The sequence below is a fragment of the Mangifera indica genome, chromosome 9 (assembly GCF_011075055.1).
Source record: "Mangifera indica cultivar Alphonso chromosome 9, CATAS_Mindica_2.1, whole genome shotgun sequence".
NCBI classification, from domain to species: Eukaryota; Viridiplantae; Streptophyta; class Magnoliopsida; order Sapindales; family Anacardiaceae; genus Mangifera; species Mangifera indica.
Window position 1 is genome coordinate 16710282 of NC_058145.1, and position 20917 is coordinate 16731198.

Genomic DNA, 20917 nt, shown 5'->3' on the forward strand with positions numbered 1-20917 from the left:
TAAATTTATTTTTAATTAATATGACAAATAATATAAAAAATATTTAAAAATAATTATATTCAAGGACATTTAAATAAAATAATTTACTAGTAATCTTTTATTACCTTTAACTAAACACAATAATTATTTATACCTATCAAATTTTATCAAATATAGTAATCATTTATACCCAGTAATCTTCTAAGTAATCTATCTTAAAGGTAATCTTTCTATTTTAGTAATCAAACATTACCCAAACCAAACGCCCTCTTAGAGTAATTCAATATTTAAAAGTTTATAATATTTATATATAAGAAAACAGATTATGGGGCGACGGTTAATTTTATATTTATCTTTATTTTTTATTGTGAGGATTTTTATTATTCTTATTTTCGGTTCTATCGAGAAATCTTTTTATTGAATAGAGATGGACAGGCTTAGGAAGCAAGTCTCACATCGTGTTATTCCAAGAGAAATTAGAAAATGTTGTTTGTGAGATTCAAACCTAAATAGGTTTGTATTGTAACAAATTATATCAAATTTTGTTGTTTATTGCTCGTTGGATTAATTTGATTTAGTTGGGATTGACAAAATCTTTGATTAGTTTCACGTCAGGTTTGAATTTAAAAATATAGTAAAAAAAATAAATCAAAACATATAATTTTTGTATTCTATTTAATATATTTTAATTGAAGTAATAACAAAAAATGACAATAAATACTTATTTGTGCAAATTATTTGTTATTTTTAGAAGCAAAATAATATTAAATTCATTATCTCGAATAAATTATATTTTCGTAGATTTCTTAAAATCTTGATATATATATATTTTAATAATCATCAACATTACACGTCATCGAATTAGATCCAAACAGCGCACTTCATTAAACATCCCAGCTCATTGTAAAAAACGACGCCGTTGGTCCGAAATCAGAAACAAAACATCCGCTATAAATTCCTGCCTAACTCCTCATGCCTCCCTCCCCCCCTGCGCGCGTGCCACAATATTACAACTTCAACTACCTTCTCTCGGAGGATTCTTTCAGGTAAAACGCTGCGTTTTCGCTGCTTATGTTAGATCTTGTTCTCTTGCAAGCTTCGTTCACCGTTCAAAAATTTCTTCCTGTTTCAACTTCCAGTCTCGGTCAAATCATTTTCACGAACCATAGCGAGTCCTAAGACAGATCTGGTGTTTAATAGCTCTAATTTCAGTTACAGCATCATGAATTTTGTTCATCTTTTTATATTCCTCGCTCTGAGAACTGGAATGCTTCGGCGATTTTCTTCGGTTTTTTGAGAGTTTTTGGATGAAGTATTTAAAACATAAAAGTTTTTGTTTTTCAAGGTTCGGATCTAGATCTGTTGACCGGATGAGTCAAAGCTCTTGATTTTCTCCGTTTTGGTTTCCGAGAAAATTCTGGATTTTTTTGGGAAACAAACGGATGGATGCGTAAATTTTGAATCATATTTTCGTTATTGTTGTGAAATTGATTTTTTTTTCGTGTGTGATTAGGCGTTTTTCTGTTGAAGCTTTTGGATTTTTGAAGATGAATCAATTGTATCATCAGAAGAACGCCTTTGGCGCGCGTGAGGAGGCGCGTGGGTTCGAGTTCTCCGATCAGAGGGAGTCTGTTGTTTGTCCGAAGCCACGACGAGTTGGGATTTTGGCCAATAATTCCTCTAGGCCCTTGAGATGGCAATTGAAGTAAATTTCTCTCTCTCTCTCTCTCTCTTTTATATATGTGTGTGTTTAGAAGTTTTAGTTTCAGTGGATTCGTCATTTCATATATATATATATATATGAAAGTTCTAGTTTTAATGGAATCTTTTTTTTTAATTACAGTCATCTAGTTGAGGTGTCTGATTCAAACGCCGGGGCAGAACTTCTGGACATCATTCTCACGAAGGTAAACTTAGTTGATTTATTAAGATTTCAGTATCATTTCTTAGATTTATCACTAAGTCTGCCACAGTGTGATGGTTTTAATTGATGTATTAATTTTTCTTTCTATAGGAGGGTTATGGGTCGGAACAAACTGCATACCAGGTAGCATCTTCGCCCCCATATTTTTGTGGGTCTCCTCCGAGTAGGGCTGCCAACCCTTTAATTCAAGATGCTCGATTTGGGGATGAAAAACTCACACCGTTGCAAGTACCAGTAGTTTCGTCCCCATCTGGTTTACTATCCCCATCATCATCGGCACGCAAGGCCGGATGCACTAGAATGAAGTTTGGGCTTAAACCAGCAACTGTTAGAGTAGAAGGATTTGATTGCCTCAACAGGGATCGCCAGAATTCCAGCATCGCTGCTATGGCTTAAACTTCCATAAAAGAAACTGTACATAGAAGGAAGCTGAATGTCAACATTATTCATGAGAACAGCAGACCTAACAAGAAGAGGGAGTTTTGAATATTTTTGGATAGAATTCAGATGATATGTTTAGTAGTGTATATAAATTATTATGTGGTTTTTTGGTCTCATTGCTAATATCTCTGCAAGTAGTCCCGATTGAACAGCAAACCCTGTGACTTGAACATTTTGGAGAGCATGGTGATGCTATATGTAATATATGATAAAAATGATTAGTATTGGGAGGGTCTTTCCATTTGTTTGATGAACAATCACCATGGAAAGAATTTGTACAGTGTCTGTTGGTGATTGAAATTTGGTCATTGACCCTGTAAATGTATTTTGGCAATTGTTAATGGCCTGGTTTGTTTATCTTTTTCCTCTCTGTTGCCACTTTGTTACATATACATAAATGAAGAGAGCTGCTTTATCTATTATTCTTGTGATTACATGGATTTCTTCTTTTGCAGAATTTGGATTTAATACAAATTAAATTAAATTTTTCATAGGTCAGTGTTCTGTTAATTGGGTAGTTGTATTTTGCAGGTTTAGCGGTGTCTTGTTGATGTTTAGAAAATGTTAATGGCCTGCATTTATCCACCAGTCTAAAGAATAGTCTGACTAGGCGTGGACGGCAGCATCTTCTTTCTTAGAAGCTGAATTTAGTCTCCTTTTTGTGAGTGTTTGTTAATTTAGCTCGGTCAAGAAGTATTCCCGATGATATTTTTTACGTATTGGGTCATAATAACATTTTTTAATTACCCAAAAAACCAAAAAAACGTTTTCCAAACCAGACGGGATGCTTGCAAAATAGAAAAGGCCAAATACATCTCCAATTGAATGTTCACAATAGAAAGGCCAAACATGCCGGGTTTACTATAAAAATCCTAAGAAAATTACTTTGTTACTCGATATGAAACTTACCAAATATAAAGAAAAACTAAAGCTCTAATGGGTCATTTACCCACCTATTGATTCTTTTATATAAACAACACTCAAATATTAGTACACATTATTTTTAAACACGTTCTATAGTTGCCTAAATGTCCTTCACCCATTTGAACACATAGTTGTATAAGTAACGTGATAATAAAATTATATGTATATATTTTAAGTATACAAATAGGTATATATTTGATATATATTATCATATAATTGAAGAATTTTAAATTAACGATAAACTAACATGACAAAATCTAAATCTCATTTTGAGATAACCTACCTTCTATGAGTTTTAAATTCAATCACTCTTGAAACCATATAATAATTTCGCTTTTAACCAATCAAACCACCCTTTGGGGGCTCAACAATTGTAATTTGCTTCCATTTTAGATTGTAATAAAATTCTTCTAAGAGGATATTGCACACTAATAATGTGCATAATTTTGTGCTTTCTAAGTCTGGATTGCACTTGTTATTGTATAAAAAACTTGTATGGACAAAGGTTATACTTTTTTAAGAATTCTATCATTATAAAAACTGTGATAAACCTTTAAGAGGGGATTTTCCTTTTTCCTTGTTGTAGTTGCAGTCTTTGGTTTGTTAAGGGCTTCTTCCATTGTCCTTTTTCAGAAGAGTGAACTTAGGTACTTCCCATGGCTTCTTTGGAGTCATTGTAGCTACTGTTTATTCTGATCTCGCAAAAACAACGTAAAAATCTATTTCTTGGAGACCATGATATCCGCCCATGTTAATTTCAAGAACTGAAAATAATAATAATAATAATAATATTTTTTTCTGTGGATTTGATTGGGCAGTATATAGTGTAGCATGAAAGGCACATATTCGAGGAATCTATTGTAAAAATTCGGACGGCAGTAATGGCCAAGAAAATGGCGGAATTCTTATCTCTATCTCTATCTTGGCGTGTCCACAAATGTAGCTATCAAACATCAAATTTCTGGGCAAACGGTTTAAATATTTGGAGAAAGAAAGCCTAATTCAGTCCACACAAACTATGTGTGGGGCTGATAGTGATGAGTGATAAATGACAACTCTGATGACCTCAGACAGAGTCATTTTGTTGTTGGTTTGTGCAATGCTCCATCTACCATTTTATCTTTAGCTTGAAGGTTTTGGATTGAAGCTAGCTGGTGAGCTTTGACTGATTAAGTAATTGAACGAAAATACTTGTAGAATATAAGAGTGTTAAGTTGTTATACAATTGGAAAACTGCACAAATACTCTGTTTACGTAGAAAACTTAATAGGAAAACCAGAGAAAATTTCACCATAAATGAAGAAGAAATTATTTTGTTATAGCTATTCAGCAGTACATTCACTCTCCTCCTTCATTACATATGTTGCAGATTGTATATGTGCAATAGGTTACACCCGTTCTACCTACACGCCATACTTATTTTATCCATTGACCTCTCTGCATATACTTTTAATGTAATGAGAAGTTTGTCCCCTAAGTCATGAATTGGGCTTATCTGCTTCATCTCTTTGCTGTCACCACAAATCTCTAAGGAAAATTCCGAGTTAGCACTGCACAACACTGGTTTAACATGTTTTATCCTTGAAAGAATCAACAGATGTTGTGTTTGTCTCTCAAGGTTCAGCTGGAAATCTATAGAAGGAAGAGGGCAAAGCAAAATAGAAATGATCTTCTTAGAAATCTGGGACATCTGATAGAATAAGGATCCAATTGCTGCATTTTTTTTTTCTATGTAAATTTACATTCACTTGGTTGAAAAACTTGAGCAAAGTTTGTTTAATTATATCATTGTAGAAATAGGAATCTGTCAGTACTTAAAGTGCTATGCACTGAAATTGGTGATCGGATTAACAGTAAGTAGCTTGGGGTCTTCATATTTATAAATTATATATCAACAAAAGTCTAATTTATATGGATCGATGAACAACACAACTTCAAAGACAAACAGAAAAAGGAAGATTCATACAAGAATACATAAATAGAGTTGGCGAGAAACCACCCTCTATTCAACAATTCTCACCCATTCCATCGGAATCCGGACCAGAAATTGAAAAGAAAGGGGAAGATTTATCTCAAAAAACAAAAAATAAAAATAAAATGTTCAGAGACAGCCTCAGTACAGTTTAAAGAAATAAACTTAGAAGCCTGGTGGCCTGCAGGCAATGAAACTGATGCACTGCACTTGACGAACGTTGTCAAATCCAATGACTCGGATGAAGGCACTGGGGTAAGCCTTCCTGCATTCCTGGATCTCCTTGGCCACTTGTGCCGGATCTGTGCAGCCGAACATCGGCAACTTCCACATCGTCCAGTAGCGTCCATCGTAGTATCCTGGAGACCTGTGGTTCTCACGGTAGACGAAGCCGTGCTGCAAACAATCAGAAGAAACCAATTATCAGCTTGAGTTTTGTTGGCAAACTGAATATTTGGCCTAAAAAATGTTAATTTATATCATAAAAATGACCTCCAACTCGAATTCTATACAGGGAACCCATCCGCTGCGGAGAAGGTAACTGATTTCCTTCAACAAAGCTTGTTCGTTGAGTGGTGGAAGGTAAGAAAGGGTCTCGAACTTCTTCTTTCCCAATGGTGGCCACACCTGAAGTCATGAAAACAAGCAAAATAAGCAATTTTGAACATGGGTTGTGTTTTGTTTTCTAGTGAAGAGTTGAATTTTGGGTAATTAATTAAGGACCAGCATGCATTGGACTCTTCCGCCATTGTTGGAGATGGAAGTAATGTCATTGGTCTTTCTGGTAACTGGGAAAGCTGAGGTCGACTTGAGGCCATTGAAGGGGGCAACCATGGAGGCCTGAGCCAGGCTGGCGCGGTTCACGGTGGCCACAGTGGCTGAAGAGATCATGAAGGAAGCCATTTCTTCTTTCTTCTTCCTTTGCTTACAATTACAGCCTTTTAATTCAGCTCAGTGTAGCTGCAGTTGCTATATATAATGGTAGCATCAGGCTATCTCATATCCTACGGGCAGAAGTTTCTCAACTAGACTTCGGATAAAATATGATCGTAGGATCGATTAAGAGATGACATCGCACCATAATGTCCACATGAGGATCGGCAATTCAGAAAGTTAGCCTTATCATTAAGCTCCACAATGACACCGCCACGTGGAAGAGGCTTAATCATCTTATCTCATCCAAGTCTCCACGAATGTGTGATAATGGTTGGTTTTAAATTTTCCGTCTGTCTCTTCTTTGTATTCTCCTCTCTTTCTTGCCTAAATATCAGAGGTGAAAGTCATGGGACAAGTTGTGAAGTAGCCAACTCTGTTATTATTAGGGAAAAGGACTCTTTTCCGCCCATTTTTTAGCTCCATCTTAAACGCAAACTCATATCTCATAAAAAATTCAAACACCCACCTAAAGTTTAATCTGTTTGTATTTACCCACATATTTTTGTTAGATTAAGGGATAAATCCATCATTTCATCAATAATATTAAATAATTAAAATTTTATCTCATTTTTCCCTTTTTAATTTAAAAAATTAACATTTATCCCCTGAATTAAATTTTAAAAAATTCACTTTTTCCTTTTGAAATGCAGCTACTTTTTCCAATGATGGTCGTCCTTAGGTCATCGTCGTCTAAAGGTGGTCGACCTCTGGACGAAATCTTCTTTGCTGTCGTCGGAAAAAATGGCTGCATTTCAGGGAAAAAAATTGAATTTTTTAAAACTTAATTCAGAGGATAAATGTTAGTTTCTCAAATTAAAAGGAAAAAATGAGATAAAATTTTAATTATTTAATATTATTGATAAAATGACGAATTTATCCCTTAATCTAACAGAAAATATGTGAGTGAATGCAAACAGATTAAACTTTGGGTAGGTGTTTGGGTTTTTTATGAGGCGTGGGTATGCGTTTAAGATAGGGCTAAAAAATGGGTGGCAAATAATCCTTTTCCTGTTATTATTATTAGGCCAAAAACTTATTCCCACCCATGGAATACTGAAATCCTGCACTCATCCTACCTAATTTTTTAAAATTTAAATGTTTATCCTAAGGTAATTTTTATTAAAAATTAGAGATACAATTTTTATTTATAAAAAATTTTTAAAAATCTCCTACTAAAGGTTAAAAAATGACAATTTTCTTTTTAAAGTTTTTTTCTTATTTTCTTCTACGAGGATCCGCCATATCTAACCGTTGGCCATTCTCTCTCCGACCACCAATCAACGAAAATCATCTGAAAATCCAAATGATGTATACAAGTCAGTCTCAAAGGTTTGTGGATGAGAACAAACCTCACTTTGTGCGCTATGCGCCATTTAAAAAGGTTATGTATTGGTTAAAACTGGACCAAAGGCTTGGTGTTATAAGTTGAAAATTGCATTGCTTGAAAAGAGGAACACTGTATCTGATTCTATTCTATCTGTGTTAGGAGACAGTGTGATCATTGTATTTATTCTGATAAATGTTAATGATATCGTGTTGACAAGGTCTAATACTGAATATATTCATACTTTGATAAAAGGATTTAAAAGCTTGGGGATAAAAGCTTATAGGAATAACTGGGGGTTGCATCTTTGTCAATATAAGTTCAGAATCTGATGTTTCATCACGCATATACTGCACAGTATAGAAGCACAATTGACGCTCTACATTATCTTACAATGACCAGACCGAATTTATCCTTTGTGGTGAATAAGCTGAGTCACTTTTTTTAAGCAACCCTCGCTGTTACAAGGGCAGACTCAGGCCTTAAGATATATTAAAGATAATTTTTTGGGCTGCTTATCAAACCAGCCTTTGTTTTTACAGTTGATACCTTTCTGATGTTGAATGGGTTAGTAGTTTAGAGGATAAGAGATAAACTACTGGCTTTAATTTGTATTTTGATTCAGACTTGGTGCGATGGACTTCTAAGAACATACATAAGTGGTTTTATCCATGATACATGTACAGACGTAACAGGCCTGATCCTGACCCAAACTTGGTCTGGCCACATACTTTTTGTGGCTTGTGCAAACCCATTACCATGATCAAAACCACAACCCAATCCATTATTTAGCCCATAGGACGTCACCCACCAGCCATCGAAACATCAATTCTAATAGCAAAAGGCTCACAGTTTTCGACATTATAAATACAGAAAGTATAGCACTCCTTTGTCAACATAAATAATAATATATTTATAGGTTTACAAGTAATAAATTTATTAAAATTAAAGGATAAATAAAGTAATCTAATTATGCCGTCTATTTTGAATTTATTTTTTACACGTTTTTAGTGAGGTTTAGTCCACAGCTATTTCAAAAACTAACAGTTGAAAATACGATTCAGTGAAGTTGAAGTTACGATATAAAATATTTGATGGGTCGAGCTCACCAGTCTGTCTCGTCCAAGACAAATTTGCAGATTCAGACAAGAAGAGATTACTATAATATTATATTAATGCGCATCTGGGTACGTAGGCCACCTGGTCGAACTATTTAAAAAATAATAATAATAATAATGAAAGATAAAAGATGGACATCAGAAATGCAAAACAATGGGAGGTTTTACAAGTTGAAAATCATTTTCCTCCAAACTACTGGCGGCCGCCCATTTTCTAGATACAACATAGTGTGCAAGATGGATGGATGGTTGGCACTGATCATCAACTTTTTGGGATGATATTTTCAATATATTGATGAGTAAATAATCAAATTAAAAAAAAAAAATGAAGAAAGAAAACAATCCAACATAAAATTCATTTGCAATAGAAGTTGAAAGCCTTAGTTTAAATTCCAAAAACCGAAAAAAACGAAAATGAAACATAGACAGGACTCTCTCGAGGTTGGGAAGCACAAGCGATTAATTTATTATTATTTATTTATTTAATTAGATAATTTATTAATTTATTTTATCTTTAATTTAAATTACCTAAAATTTATTTATACTTTTTACCCATCAATTAAACCAATTATTCCTAGAAAATTGGTTAAAGTCAGAAAATGCTACAGCTTCCAATGAAAATGCATGGTCAAATACCACGAGAAGCAATCACCCTTGTACCAATTAAGTGGCCTATCATTCATTCATGCATTATCAAATGTTGAAATCATAGCTGAAAATGGTTAGGTTGTTATTGAAAAAGATACAAATGTCAAAAAGAGTTATCAAAAAGAAATTGATAACAAAGAGAAAACCATAAAAAAAAATTATATAATTAGGGTTTTTCGATTTTTTACAAATTTTTTTTATGTTTAAGAGGAATTTTATTTTGATCGTTATATAAAATAAAAAAGTAAAATTACATTTAAAATTGTTTATCAGTTTGATTGTTAATTAATCAATTTAATTATAAATCGACTCAAATTGTCCCTTCCTTCAATCAATGTTTAATTCGAATTCGAAAACCATATATGACATGAATGATCCTTTTGATTTGTAATTGCGTGTATTGAAAATACATGCAATTACTTGAAAAGAAAAGATGAATACATCATGATAAGATAAGGAGTTGTTAGGGGAAGTCCAATAATGTCCACAGCACATCAAGAAACATCAAGCATGGGTTTGATTTGACAGTTCTTCAAAACGTTGGCGTATCTAAAAGATACAAACCCGAAGGCAAGTATGGAGGCATCTAGGCAGGCCATACTTGCCTATTCACAGACAGATTCTCTTGCTAACCAAGTTGTGGGCCATTTAAGTCCAATTAGCATCAGAATACGAATAATCTCTCGGGGGATGAACCTATTCACAAACAAACATTAAAAAATTGCAACCATGGAGAAACGCTACGCCAAATATCCATTTCCCACCCAAACTTTTATAAAACGATTAAATATTTTTATTTATTTAATATGATCAATCCAATCAAAAACAAAAATCTCAGTAACAATAAAAAAGATGTGCACATTTAGATATAATTAAAAAAAAGAGAAAATCAGATAGGGAAATTTTTTTTAACATTTTTTTTACTTTTTGATTAACGGGATTTTATTAATTCCTAAATTATTTTCAAGTGAGAATCCAAAATTAATTTCTATCTAGTATTTAATTATAAATTACAAGGTCAGAGACTCAGAGTACATCTTTAAAAAATGAGACATTCAATAATTCATTTGATTGAATTAATTATTTATCAAACAATTATAAATATGTTATAATTATGGTATAATCATAATTTATATATATTAATTATTATATAATGAATTATTTTTATAATTATAATAATCATAAATAATACCAGCGACGCTAATTAAGGTAAAAGCGGTTCAAAAAACAGTTCAGCTTTGGACCAAAAGAAAAACCAGCGGCGCAGGCGTAGGTTTTTTCTGTGGTCCGATAGGGGATTCCCAAAAACCTGGAGCTATTGAGAAGATGGCGTTTCCCATGTTACATGTGGCAATTAGATTCCAAGCTGACATCTAAACGTGCCCGTCACGCGCTGCCTCTGTATTTTGCAGGAATATTGGACTTTCTTGCATGCCCTCCTCCTCTTCTTTCTCCTTCCAACCCACCTGTCCATCCTTCCTCTATTTTGTCCTTATTTAAAATAAAAATAAAAATAATAATATAATAATACATCTGGTAGACTAATTATCTTTGTCACTATTTTGAAAACCCAATTGAGAATTGGTTCAAATTTTAATTTAATTAACATTAAAAATATATATATTCATTAATTTAATCAAAATTGATAAATCAATCAAAATTGATAGAATCAGATTTAACTAAAATTTAAGATATTTTTAAAAATTTTAATTATTTTAAATTAGATTAGATGAATTTCTAAAAGTTAGTAAGAAAAAATAAAATTAAAAAAATATTTTGTATCCGTTAAAATATATTTTATAAATAATAACTTATAAAATTATTTTTTTATATAATGAGATTGAGATTTTTTTATTTTAATTGTTTCATTGAAAAAAATAAATAATTATTACTCTTTATAAATGAAATATTCTAATCTCATAGACATGAGTATCTGAATTGATTTTATTTTTTATAATTTCTTAAATAAAACCTATTTATTATAATTTAATAACAAGTTGAACTAACCGATTTTCCACCAAACCAGTGGAACTATAATCTAATAAAATAATCGATTCGATTACCTATTTAATTTTAAAAACATTGAACCATAATACATTATTTCTATCAAAAAATATTTTATTAATTAGTAACATCATTATTGATGATTTGAAAACTAATATTATTGTATTATTTGAAAATAAATTTATGTTATCTTTTATAAATCAAATAAAATATCTTTAGTCATTTTCAAATATTTAATAATGTAACGAATAGATGTAGTATCATATTCATCTTATCTCTTTCTTTTTACGTCTATAAGACATTTTCCCTTAAAAATTTTTGTTCTATAATATAAAAAAAATTCCTTTTAAGAACTTTACTGAATCCCTTGGACACCTTGATCGAGTATGCTCTTTAACTTGAATCAAACCAACTATTACAATCTCTGGTCGAGGTTTGTTTTTCTATTTACTTATTTTTAATATTTTAATCGTGTCACTAAAAAGACGCACCCAACAGGACACACCATTGAAATAAATAGAATATATTCTTCAAGCTGAACATTAAATTATATGAAGGCCAAAGGACTATTTCCCACTAAGGTATGTTGCAATCTTAAGTTTCTATCATTTAACTATAAAAATATCAAATACCTACCTATGAATAATTAAAATTAACGGTAATAAAGGTAAAATCATCATTTTCTCTATAATATTAAAAAATAAACTAAAATATAATTTTTTCTTACCCCCATAAACTTTAAAAACTAAAATTTTTTCCTAGTCTAAGTTTTAAAAAATTACAGTTTCACCCTAGGGTTTCGTTTTGAAATCTCCTGCTCCATTGCCGACAGTCTCTCCCTCCCGAAGTATCCTCTCTTTTCGACGATCCCTTTCCTCCCATTTGGACATCTGATCGACATCGAAGAAACCTTGGGAGACGAAATTCTTCGTCTTCCCAGAAGAAGGCGAAGCCGTCATCTTCGTCTAGGAAGACGATCGTCTTCCTAGAGGTTTCGTCTTCGTCTGGGAAGACGAAGCGTCGAAGTTCTTCGTCTCCCAAGGCTTCTTCGATGCCGATCGGGTGTCCAAATGAGAGGAAAGGGATCGCCGAAAGAAGAGGATGATTCGATAGGGAAAGGTTGTCGGCAATGGAGCTGGAGATTTCAAAACGAAACCCTAGGGTGAAACTATTATTTTTTAAAACTTAGACTGGGAAAAAATTTTAGTTTTTAAAGTTTGTGGGGGTAAAAAGAGATAAAATTTTTAGACGTTAGAGTTCTGTTAAATTTAACCGACTATGGGTAGGTATTTGATGTTTTCATAGTTAAAGAGTGAAAACTTGAGTGTGCAACATACCTTGAGTGGGAAATAGTCCTTTGGCCTAATATGAAACCAAATCATATTAATATTACAAGTTGCTTTCTGTACCCTAAAGAGCCGAAAGAGGTAATCTGCCTTAGCTCCACTAGTGAATTTTGTTATTAATCAATTAAATTAATTATTAAATATTATTTATATATGAAAGTTTGAAAATAATGATAATAGAATTATTATGTGACGCTGCATCGAGTGGACTTCTTACCTGCCAAATTCTTCGCACCCAACTAACTCGTTAAATAATTGTTAATTATATAAATTAATATATATATTTACCGATCAACGAGCTTCAACAGTGAATACCATTAATATATATATATATATTTTAATTTTAAACAAGAAATAAGTGATAATAAATTATAAGTTTTTGAAAACTTAATAAAATACTCACAAAATTTATTAATTAAATTTTAATGCTAAAAATATAAATATTTACAGAAGTTGTTGATATAAAAAAAATCCTGTCAATAAAAAACAATACAAATTATAATAAATAAAATAATATTTTTAAAATAATTTATCTTATTATTTAAAAATTTATGTTTATCGTTATGTTTATAAAAACGGTTAAGAGGTTAGGAAGATTGACCATAACCTGAGTGGTACAACCCACCCTACCTTCCACCTATGCTCGATAGTCCATTCTACAACTACCTAAACAGGAATTATAATGATCTTGAATAGGATCCTATAATAATAGATAGATTCTCTATAAAAATATTATTAGATCGAACACTTGTGATTTTATTTTCGATTAAAATCTAGGCTAATTGATTGAAGTGGATAGCTCTAGTAGACCCATAGCTCACGAAATAAATAGGGTGAGTGGGCCCAATCATCATACTACATGTATAGACTCGACCCGCCCTCAGTACTTTACAAGGGACTCTCATTGCATACGGCTCACTCAAAGACTCCTAAATCCATCTGAAGCCTTTTGTTATAATTTGGTTTAAATAAATTGATGATATGTATATAAAAATAATGGAAAAAAATATTTGCAATAAAAAAATAAAAGAAATATACGTAAAACTACCTCAGTAATAGCCAATTGATTAATCGCTCTAATATAGTACTTTAAGACGGTTTAATCTGTCATCTAAATCTATACCTAATCCAAGATCAGTGTCATGACTTCAAGGATAAGCATGAAATTACTGGGGCCTCCAAAACCGCTGGCTAACAAATCTTGTACTGCGCCCATAGTCCGAAAATCAAAACCGGAAACCGGTCACTGGTTTTGTCTAAAGGCGGTTTTGAACTTATTAACACATGGCTTCCCGAAAAGCCGGAGCTTTATTTTTTATATTTTTTCAATTGACAAAACTGGGACCTTCTTTTTGGTGGGACCTTCTCTTCCCCCAATATGTGGCGATTCGACCGCACTCTGACAACTTAACGTGCGTGCCACGCGCTCTTTGCTTCCTTTCCCAATTTTTGGACCCAACTGCATGGCATCTCATAATTTTCTCCGCCTGTCCTAACTTTACTGTCTTCCTATTTTACCTTCGTAATTCTTTCTAGTGGTGTAATTCAGTAACGAGGTAGGACCAGACTTGTTTCATCCGTTTCAGAGCAAGAATGCTGTAAATTTTTTTGTCGTTACGCAATGAAACAGTGAATCACTTCTGACGCTCCAATGACGTTAGCGGTGGGGAGTGAGACTCACGCGTTTAAACCGAGAGTGAACATAGAAATCCGTATTTTGTTAAGCCCTAAACTCCTTGAATGTGAAAACCAGTGTTTTGGAGATAAAAACAGCTGCGTCCGCAGAGTTGCCTGTAAAACCCAGTGGCTCTTCACCCTTAAGCCTCTTTTCTTAAATACCACCACTTCATTCATCTTTTCAGTTGATCAAAAACATCATCCTCCTCACTTTCTTCATCTTCTTCCTCCATTTCTTTGAAAATGCGTATGAGCTGTAATGGGTGTCGCATTCTTCGCAAAGGCTGTAGTGAGAATTGCAGTATACGGCCTTGTCTACAATGGATCAAATCCCCCGAGTGTCAGGCCAACGCAACTGTCTTTCTCGCCAAGTTTTACGGCCGTGCTGGGCTCATGAACCTCATTAACGCCGGCCCTGAACATCTTCGTCCTGGTTAGTGTTTTTCCTTTCTTTCTATTTCAACGCAGGTTAAATGTTTTTGTAGTGTCATTAACTTGAAAAACTGAAGTGCGTTTTCCTTCATCACAGCGATTTTCAGGTCCTTGTTATACGAGGCTTGCGGGAGAATAGTAAACCCGATATACGGGTCCGTCGGTCTCTTATGGTCAGGTAGTTGGCAGCTCTGCCAGGCGGCTGTTGAAGCCGTGCTCAAGGGGGCTCCAATTTTGCCGATAAACTCTGAAGCTGCGGCGATGGGCCAGGGACCTCCGCTCAAGGCGTACGATATTCGCCATATTTCGAAAGATGAGAATTCAGCGGCGTCGGTTGACCGGGTAAAGGTCCGGTGCCGAGCTAATCGAGTCGTCAAGCCGAAAGCTAGGAAGGCTGAGTTTAATTACTCCGTTGATGAAGCGGCGCGGTGCCAGGAGGAGACGAAGTGTGACGTGGATGAAACGAACCGGTCGACGAGTCACGAGTCTTCTCTGAGTCACCAGTCCGAGTTGGCGGTAGTTGAGAACGAGAGCAAAGAGAGCGAGAGCATGGTGTCTGCGGAGACAGCTGAGACGGCGTCTCTTTTTTTCCGAGCCGAGCCGGAGTGTGACGCGAAGCCGAACGAGAGAGTGGTTCCGGATGGTTCATCATGTGATAATATTGGGTTGGGGCTGGAGCTGACCCTGGGGTTTGAGCCGGTGGTTTCTCGTGCAAGCCACGTGGTGCCAGTGAAGAAGAGAAGATTGGAAGCATGTGGGACGTGTGAGAGAGACATGTGTAAGGTGGAGCTGGGGCTTGATTATGCAGCTTGAGTTTAAAGTTAGGCCGTAAGAGTAAATGGTGACAGTTTTGGTAGCTCGGCAGCTTTGTTAATTCGCATAGAAGAAATCTGAGGCTGGACTTTTTTTTTTTTTTTAAATTTTAATTTATTTTCCCTTTATAGTGAACAAAAACATGTACAAACTGTGGTTTACATGAATATAAATGGTAAATGAATAGAGGGAAGCACATGCATCTTACAACTCTGATTTATTTGGGTAATTCAAACGAGAGTATATTAAAAAGCTGAGTTTGAGTTAGGAGGAAAAAATAAATAATTTTGTTAAAAGATAAATTAATTAAATTCACGATGGCTTCTTTGGTTGAAGCTTGAATTTGAGATAAACAAGAGTTTAATTTATTTAACCGATCAAAAGATTCAAAATCCATCATTATGTATAAGGTCATATATAAATGATGAATTTTTAAATATAAAGGCCGGAAAATTTATTTCCACTCAAGGGTTGATGAATTCTTAAATTGATATATATAAAATATTAATAATATAAATTTTTATTTATAAACGATTAAAATTAATTGAATCAATTAGTTTTTGTAATAAAATTGTTATTTATTTATTAATATTTCAAAAATAACAATGCTTTATTTATTTTATTTCTAAATTTAAAAAATTAATAATTTTATTTTAAGATTAAACTTTAAAATATTACATTTTTTTTTTATTAGGTTTTTATTTCTTCCTCCGGCAACCTTTTTCTTGCGTGAGCTTCTTCCTTAGTTATCCCTTCTCCCTTGGTAACCTATTGGCCGATGTCTTTGTCGTTGCTTGAACCATCTTCGTCTTTGACGAAAACGTTGGCTTAGGGGTAAAGGTTGTCAAAGAGAGATATGAAAATTTAGTAGGGAGAAAATATAATATTTTAAATTAAATTTAATTATAAAAAAAAATTATTAATTTTTTAAATATAAGAGAAAATGATTAAATTTTATTATTAATTAAATGATGATTTTACTATTAAAACTAACTGATTCTCTTAATTTTAGCTATTTACGATTGAGAGTTTTAGGTTTTAATATTTAACGGTAGTAATTTGAGGATTGAACAATCTTTGCATGTGAGAATAAGTCTTTTATCGTATTTTTTATTTTATAAAAAATCCTGGATTTTTGCAGTATTGGATCCCAGGGTGGGAATATTATCGAATTGACTATTACAGTCCTAATAAGGGTTGGATTTGTTTCCCACATGAAAAATAGTAAGAAAATTCGGTTGAATTTTGTGGTTCTGCTCTATTTCTAGAGCAAATGCTGACCTTCCCCTTTCCCGAATGAAAGAGGAGATTAGTGTCGAGTTTAAAACTTAAAAGAAGTTGTGTTTTGCTCATTAGACTAATGGTGACTTAAATGAAACCCGAGGATGACGTTGGAAGTGAGAGGATTATATCAGTAAGACGAGTTCTGTTTAGCAGTTTCTTGAGCACTAGAAAAAGCCTTTCTGCCTCTCCCTATAACTACTTTATGACATTTTTGGTGCTCTGGGTATTTTAGCAGTTTCGCTGTTAACCTAACTACATTGTTGAGTATCACAGTGAACATATGACGGGTTCCAATGGTAATTTAAAAATGTATTGCTCGTTACGGCAGGAACCTGAATGTAATGGTTTCCTGGTGGCCTTTTATCATTGTTTCTCAGGCCATTCATTGCACAGATTTATTGTACTTGCAGGCTTTGTGGATTATGGATGTAAACAAGAGAAATTATTTCAAGAAACTATCAAACCACCAACCAATTCAAGCGAAAAGGAGGTGATGTTAAGAAAGTTAAGCGGAACAGTTCTGGCCGTGAACAATCTTTGGGGATTTCTCAACCTGCTGACACTGTCTATCGCATACTTTGCCCTTCTAGGAAAATTGGTGGTGTTATTGGAAAGGGTGGCGGCATAATCAAAACCCTGAGGGAAAAGACCAAAGCAAAGATTACCGTTGCTGATTCTATTCCTGGTTCTGATGAGAGAATAATTATTATCTATAGTTCTCCCACAAAAAATTCTAGGAAACAGAACAGTGATGAGGGTTCAGCTGCTGAGACTGAAAAAGATTCCATGGAGCCACACTGTGCCGCCCAGGATGCTCTTTTGAAGGTTCATGACAGGATAATTGAGGAAGATCTTTTCGGTGGAATTGCTCCTGAACATGATAATGAAAACAATAATGTTACCCCTAGACTGCTTGTTCCAAATAATATGGTAGGATGTCTTTTAGGCAAACGTGGAGATGTTATTCAAAGATTGAGATGTGAGACTAGGGATGACAATTTAGGTCCGATTTTAGGGGTCTCGACCCTCTCTAACCCTAACGGGGAGGAGATTCCCCGATAAAAACGATGAAAGGAGCGGGGATGAGAATGAAAAAAATCCCTGTAATCGGGGACGGGGATACATATGTCCCTGCCCCTCCCCGTCCCCTCTCTTAAATCTAATATATTAATATAATAATTTTTAGTATATTTTAATTAGTTTAATAGTTTTAATTACAAATTCGTTAGTATTTTCTATGTAAGTTGCTTTTAAAATTGATTATTGCAGATTAGTTTTTAAAATATTACTTTATATCAATATGAAGAATTAATGATGATATCAACATGAAGAGTTATTAATAAAAAGATTGATTATTGCATATTGTTAAATTTTGTGAAAACTTTATATTTGAACCAAAATAACAATGAATATTTTGTAGCTCTTGTAACAAGTGATATTTTGGAAAAGTATGATTTATTTTATTTATGGAAATATAAAAATGAATTAAAATTTATATTTACGGGTATGGAGAGGGTATTTTTCCCCGTGGGGATGGGGAGGGGATGAGGAGGGGATGAGGAGGGGATTTTTCCCCGCGAGGATGGGGAGAGGCGGGGAGGGGATGGGGAGGAGATTTTTCCCCGCGGGGACGGAGAGGGGATTTTCCTTCGCGAAGAGGGGAGGGGGATTATTTGTTATCCCCGTAACGGGGATGGGAATTGATATCCCCTCCCCGTTGCCATCCCTATGTGAGACTGGGGCAAATATACGAATTCTTCCTGTGGATTGTCTACGTGCCTGTGCTATGGACACTGATGAACTTGTACAGGTAATATATATGCTTCCTCGGTTGCCTTCTTCATCTTAGACTGCTATTTATACCCTTTAATATAGGAATCTTGTATTTGCATGAATTACCCTTTGGTATCCACATTCAGTCACTTAGCACATTCATTGCTTCTTGAAGAGGAAATGACCTATAATGTGTCAAATTCTCCAATAATCCCGAATTATTGGTTACAGGGACAGTGTAATAGGTGGTTTTACATTCCATATTGAAATGGAATATGAACTTCTAGGTTGCTTTAGATGAGATACTGGCTCAAGGAGGAAAATTAACAAGATATGGGGATTTGGTATCACGCTGATTTGATTATTCTTGTCTTCTTAAAGTTTAATATGAGTTGTTAAATTTTCGACATGGACTATTTCTTTCTTAGTGGAAAGTTCTACTCCCCGTTGACAAGCTTTGTGGGGTGTTAAGCATTCTTTCTTACTGTGATGGCTGACTTATGTTGGACTAGTTATTTTGAGTGTGTATCCCCTACCTTCTTAGACTTTCTATCTCAATAACCAAAAGTTTGTCATATATAAACTTGCTATGTTCTGTTAAAAGATCTTATTCATGGTCACCCACTTTCAGCGTCATTCATCACTAAGCAAGGACTTCACTTCTCTTATTTAATAATGTCCATTGTACACTAAGATTATTTGATTTTCCGAGGACTAAGGTGCTGTTGATGTTAAATGTATATTCTCAGGATGGATAAATTGAATCCTGGCAAAAGACATATCATTTCTGTCTTGGGAATCCTTGATCTAAACTCTGTATAATTTTTAGGTATTGCTTCCTGCAGTCACTTGTTGAAGTTTGCTCATTACTTGACCATTTGGAAAAGAGTTTTTAGAAAAATTTCTTAAAAGGCTTATTAGACTAAAATTAGTGTTGTTTATATACAAGAATCTCCAGCACTCAAGAATGCTCTAGGGCTTGCAGTATTTTAAGAAACATATCTTTTTTTGTTTTTTTTTTTGACATTTATGGGGACCTTTGTGAATCAGTATTGATGGATTTCTCACTTGAGTTCCACCTTGTGAATCAACATAGTGGGATGCCGGTGCTCTTTTCCAGAGAGGTCAATGACTGTCTGCTTTCTTAAGTGTTCCATTTAGTGGTTTAAAGTGTTCCAGAAGGATTAGTTTTTGGCGCAAGTTTGAGTTAGCGAGAAGTGTGTTAAAACACGATGGCACCTAGAAGATTCAGTCATGTCTTTACTGAATGTTGGACGCTTGTGCTATTGATGATACCAGGCCAGGCCTGCAGAAGAGGTGGGTAGAGAGATCTTTGCTTGCATGGTTATGATGGCTCCAAAGGAGTAACCAAGTGAACGACCCTTTATGAATATAACGTTCCAGGAAGCATTTTTGCTTACTACATTTTGAGCTTCTGTAATTTTCTCCTTCGGCTAAAATATATACAATTATCAGTCTGACCACCCTTGAGTAGCATCACTAATACGTGGAGTCGTTTTAACTTTATAGCATATTTCAGCAGTCTGTTTCAATGGTATATTCTTTTATCAATAAAACTATACGTATTTATTTTGAATATACAATTATAAATATATTTATATGTATCATTATGTGGTTTGATGCTCTTAAATTAAAGATAAAACAATACCTAATCATGTGATGACATGTATAAATGTGTATATATTTATATACCTAAAATAAATACGCATAGTATTGCTCTTCCTTTATATATCTCACTCAAGTCATATGTTAAAGACATTCAAGACATCTTGTTGCATCTATGCTGCTACTGATTGTGTATGTTTGAATGTATTCAGTTAACTGACAATACTATGATATGGCTGACATGATAGCTCTCGGTTTCATCGTCACAATTTGCATTGTGTACTTCATTCTATCTTGTGAATTTGTTGTTCCTAGACCATTATTTCCTTGATATATATTTCTACGTTCATGGTTGAACTATGATGTGCTTGCAGTTGGGGAAAATTGTTATGGGCAATATTGCACTGTCTTACAATTCCCAACGTGTGTAATTGTGTGAAGTATTTGACTGCTGCACCGAGTATTCTTCACTCCTATATGACCTCTTCTGGGCCAAATGTGAACGCCCAACAGACCCCGTACCAGAGCATGAACTCCCTGCAAAGCCCGTATCAAAATGAACAACCAAGCCCATATCAAAACGTGTCTGCGCGTCAGAGCTTACATGGTAACACGAATTCTCACGGCATAAATGCGCTGCAAAGCCCGCACCAAAACATAAATTCTAATTCAAGCCCCTATTCCATCGATGCTTAG

At 34.1% G+C, this 20917-nt stretch overlaps 4 protein-coding genes across 4 annotated transcripts; 3 read left to right on the top strand and 1 right to left on the bottom strand.

The window, feature by feature from the left end:
* The first annotated feature begins 871 nt into the window (after positions 1 to 871).
* LOC123226465 lies at positions 872 to 2766 on the top strand. The gene is made up of 4 exons (XM_044650987.1): positions 872 to 1025; positions 1493 to 1684; positions 1823 to 1886; positions 1994 to 2766. The coding sequence occupies exons 1-4, from the start codon at positions 952 to 954 to the stop codon at positions 2297 to 2299; spliced, it is 636 nt and encodes a 211-aa protein (XP_044506922.1). The 5' UTR covers positions 872 to 951; the 3' UTR covers positions 2300 to 2766.
* Positions 2767 to 5201: 2435 nt separating this feature from the next.
* On the bottom strand, positions 5202 to 6282 carry LOC123226431 (ribulose bisphosphate carboxylase small subunit, chloroplastic-like). The gene is made up of 3 exons (XM_044650949.1): positions 5964 to 6282; positions 5733 to 5867; positions 5202 to 5636 (listed from the first exon to the last, which is right to left on the bottom strand). The coding sequence occupies exons 1-3, from the start codon at positions 6141 to 6143 to the stop codon at positions 5406 to 5408; spliced, it is 546 nt and encodes a 181-aa protein (XP_044506884.1). The 5' UTR covers positions 6144 to 6282; the 3' UTR covers positions 5202 to 5405.
* An 8130-nt stretch (positions 6283 to 14412) lies between these two features.
* On the top strand, positions 14413 to 15748 carry LOC123226579 (LOB domain-containing protein 41-like). Its single transcript, XM_044651125.1, has 2 exons — positions 14413 to 14726; positions 14823 to 15748. Exons 1-2 carry the CDS (start codon positions 14537 to 14539, stop codon positions 15536 to 15538), a joined length of 906 nt encoding a protein of 301 aa, XP_044507060.1. The 5' UTR covers positions 14413 to 14536; the 3' UTR covers positions 15539 to 15748.
* A 1162-nt stretch (positions 15749 to 16910) lies between these two features.
* Positions 16911 to 20917, top strand: LOC123226344. The gene is made up of 6 exons (XM_044650848.1): positions 16911 to 17045; positions 17303 to 17839; positions 18558 to 18632; positions 18883 to 18939; positions 19895 to 19959; positions 20596 to 20917. Exons 1-6 carry the CDS (start codon positions 16911 to 16913, stop codon positions 20915 to 20917), a joined length of 1191 nt encoding a protein of 396 aa, XP_044506783.1.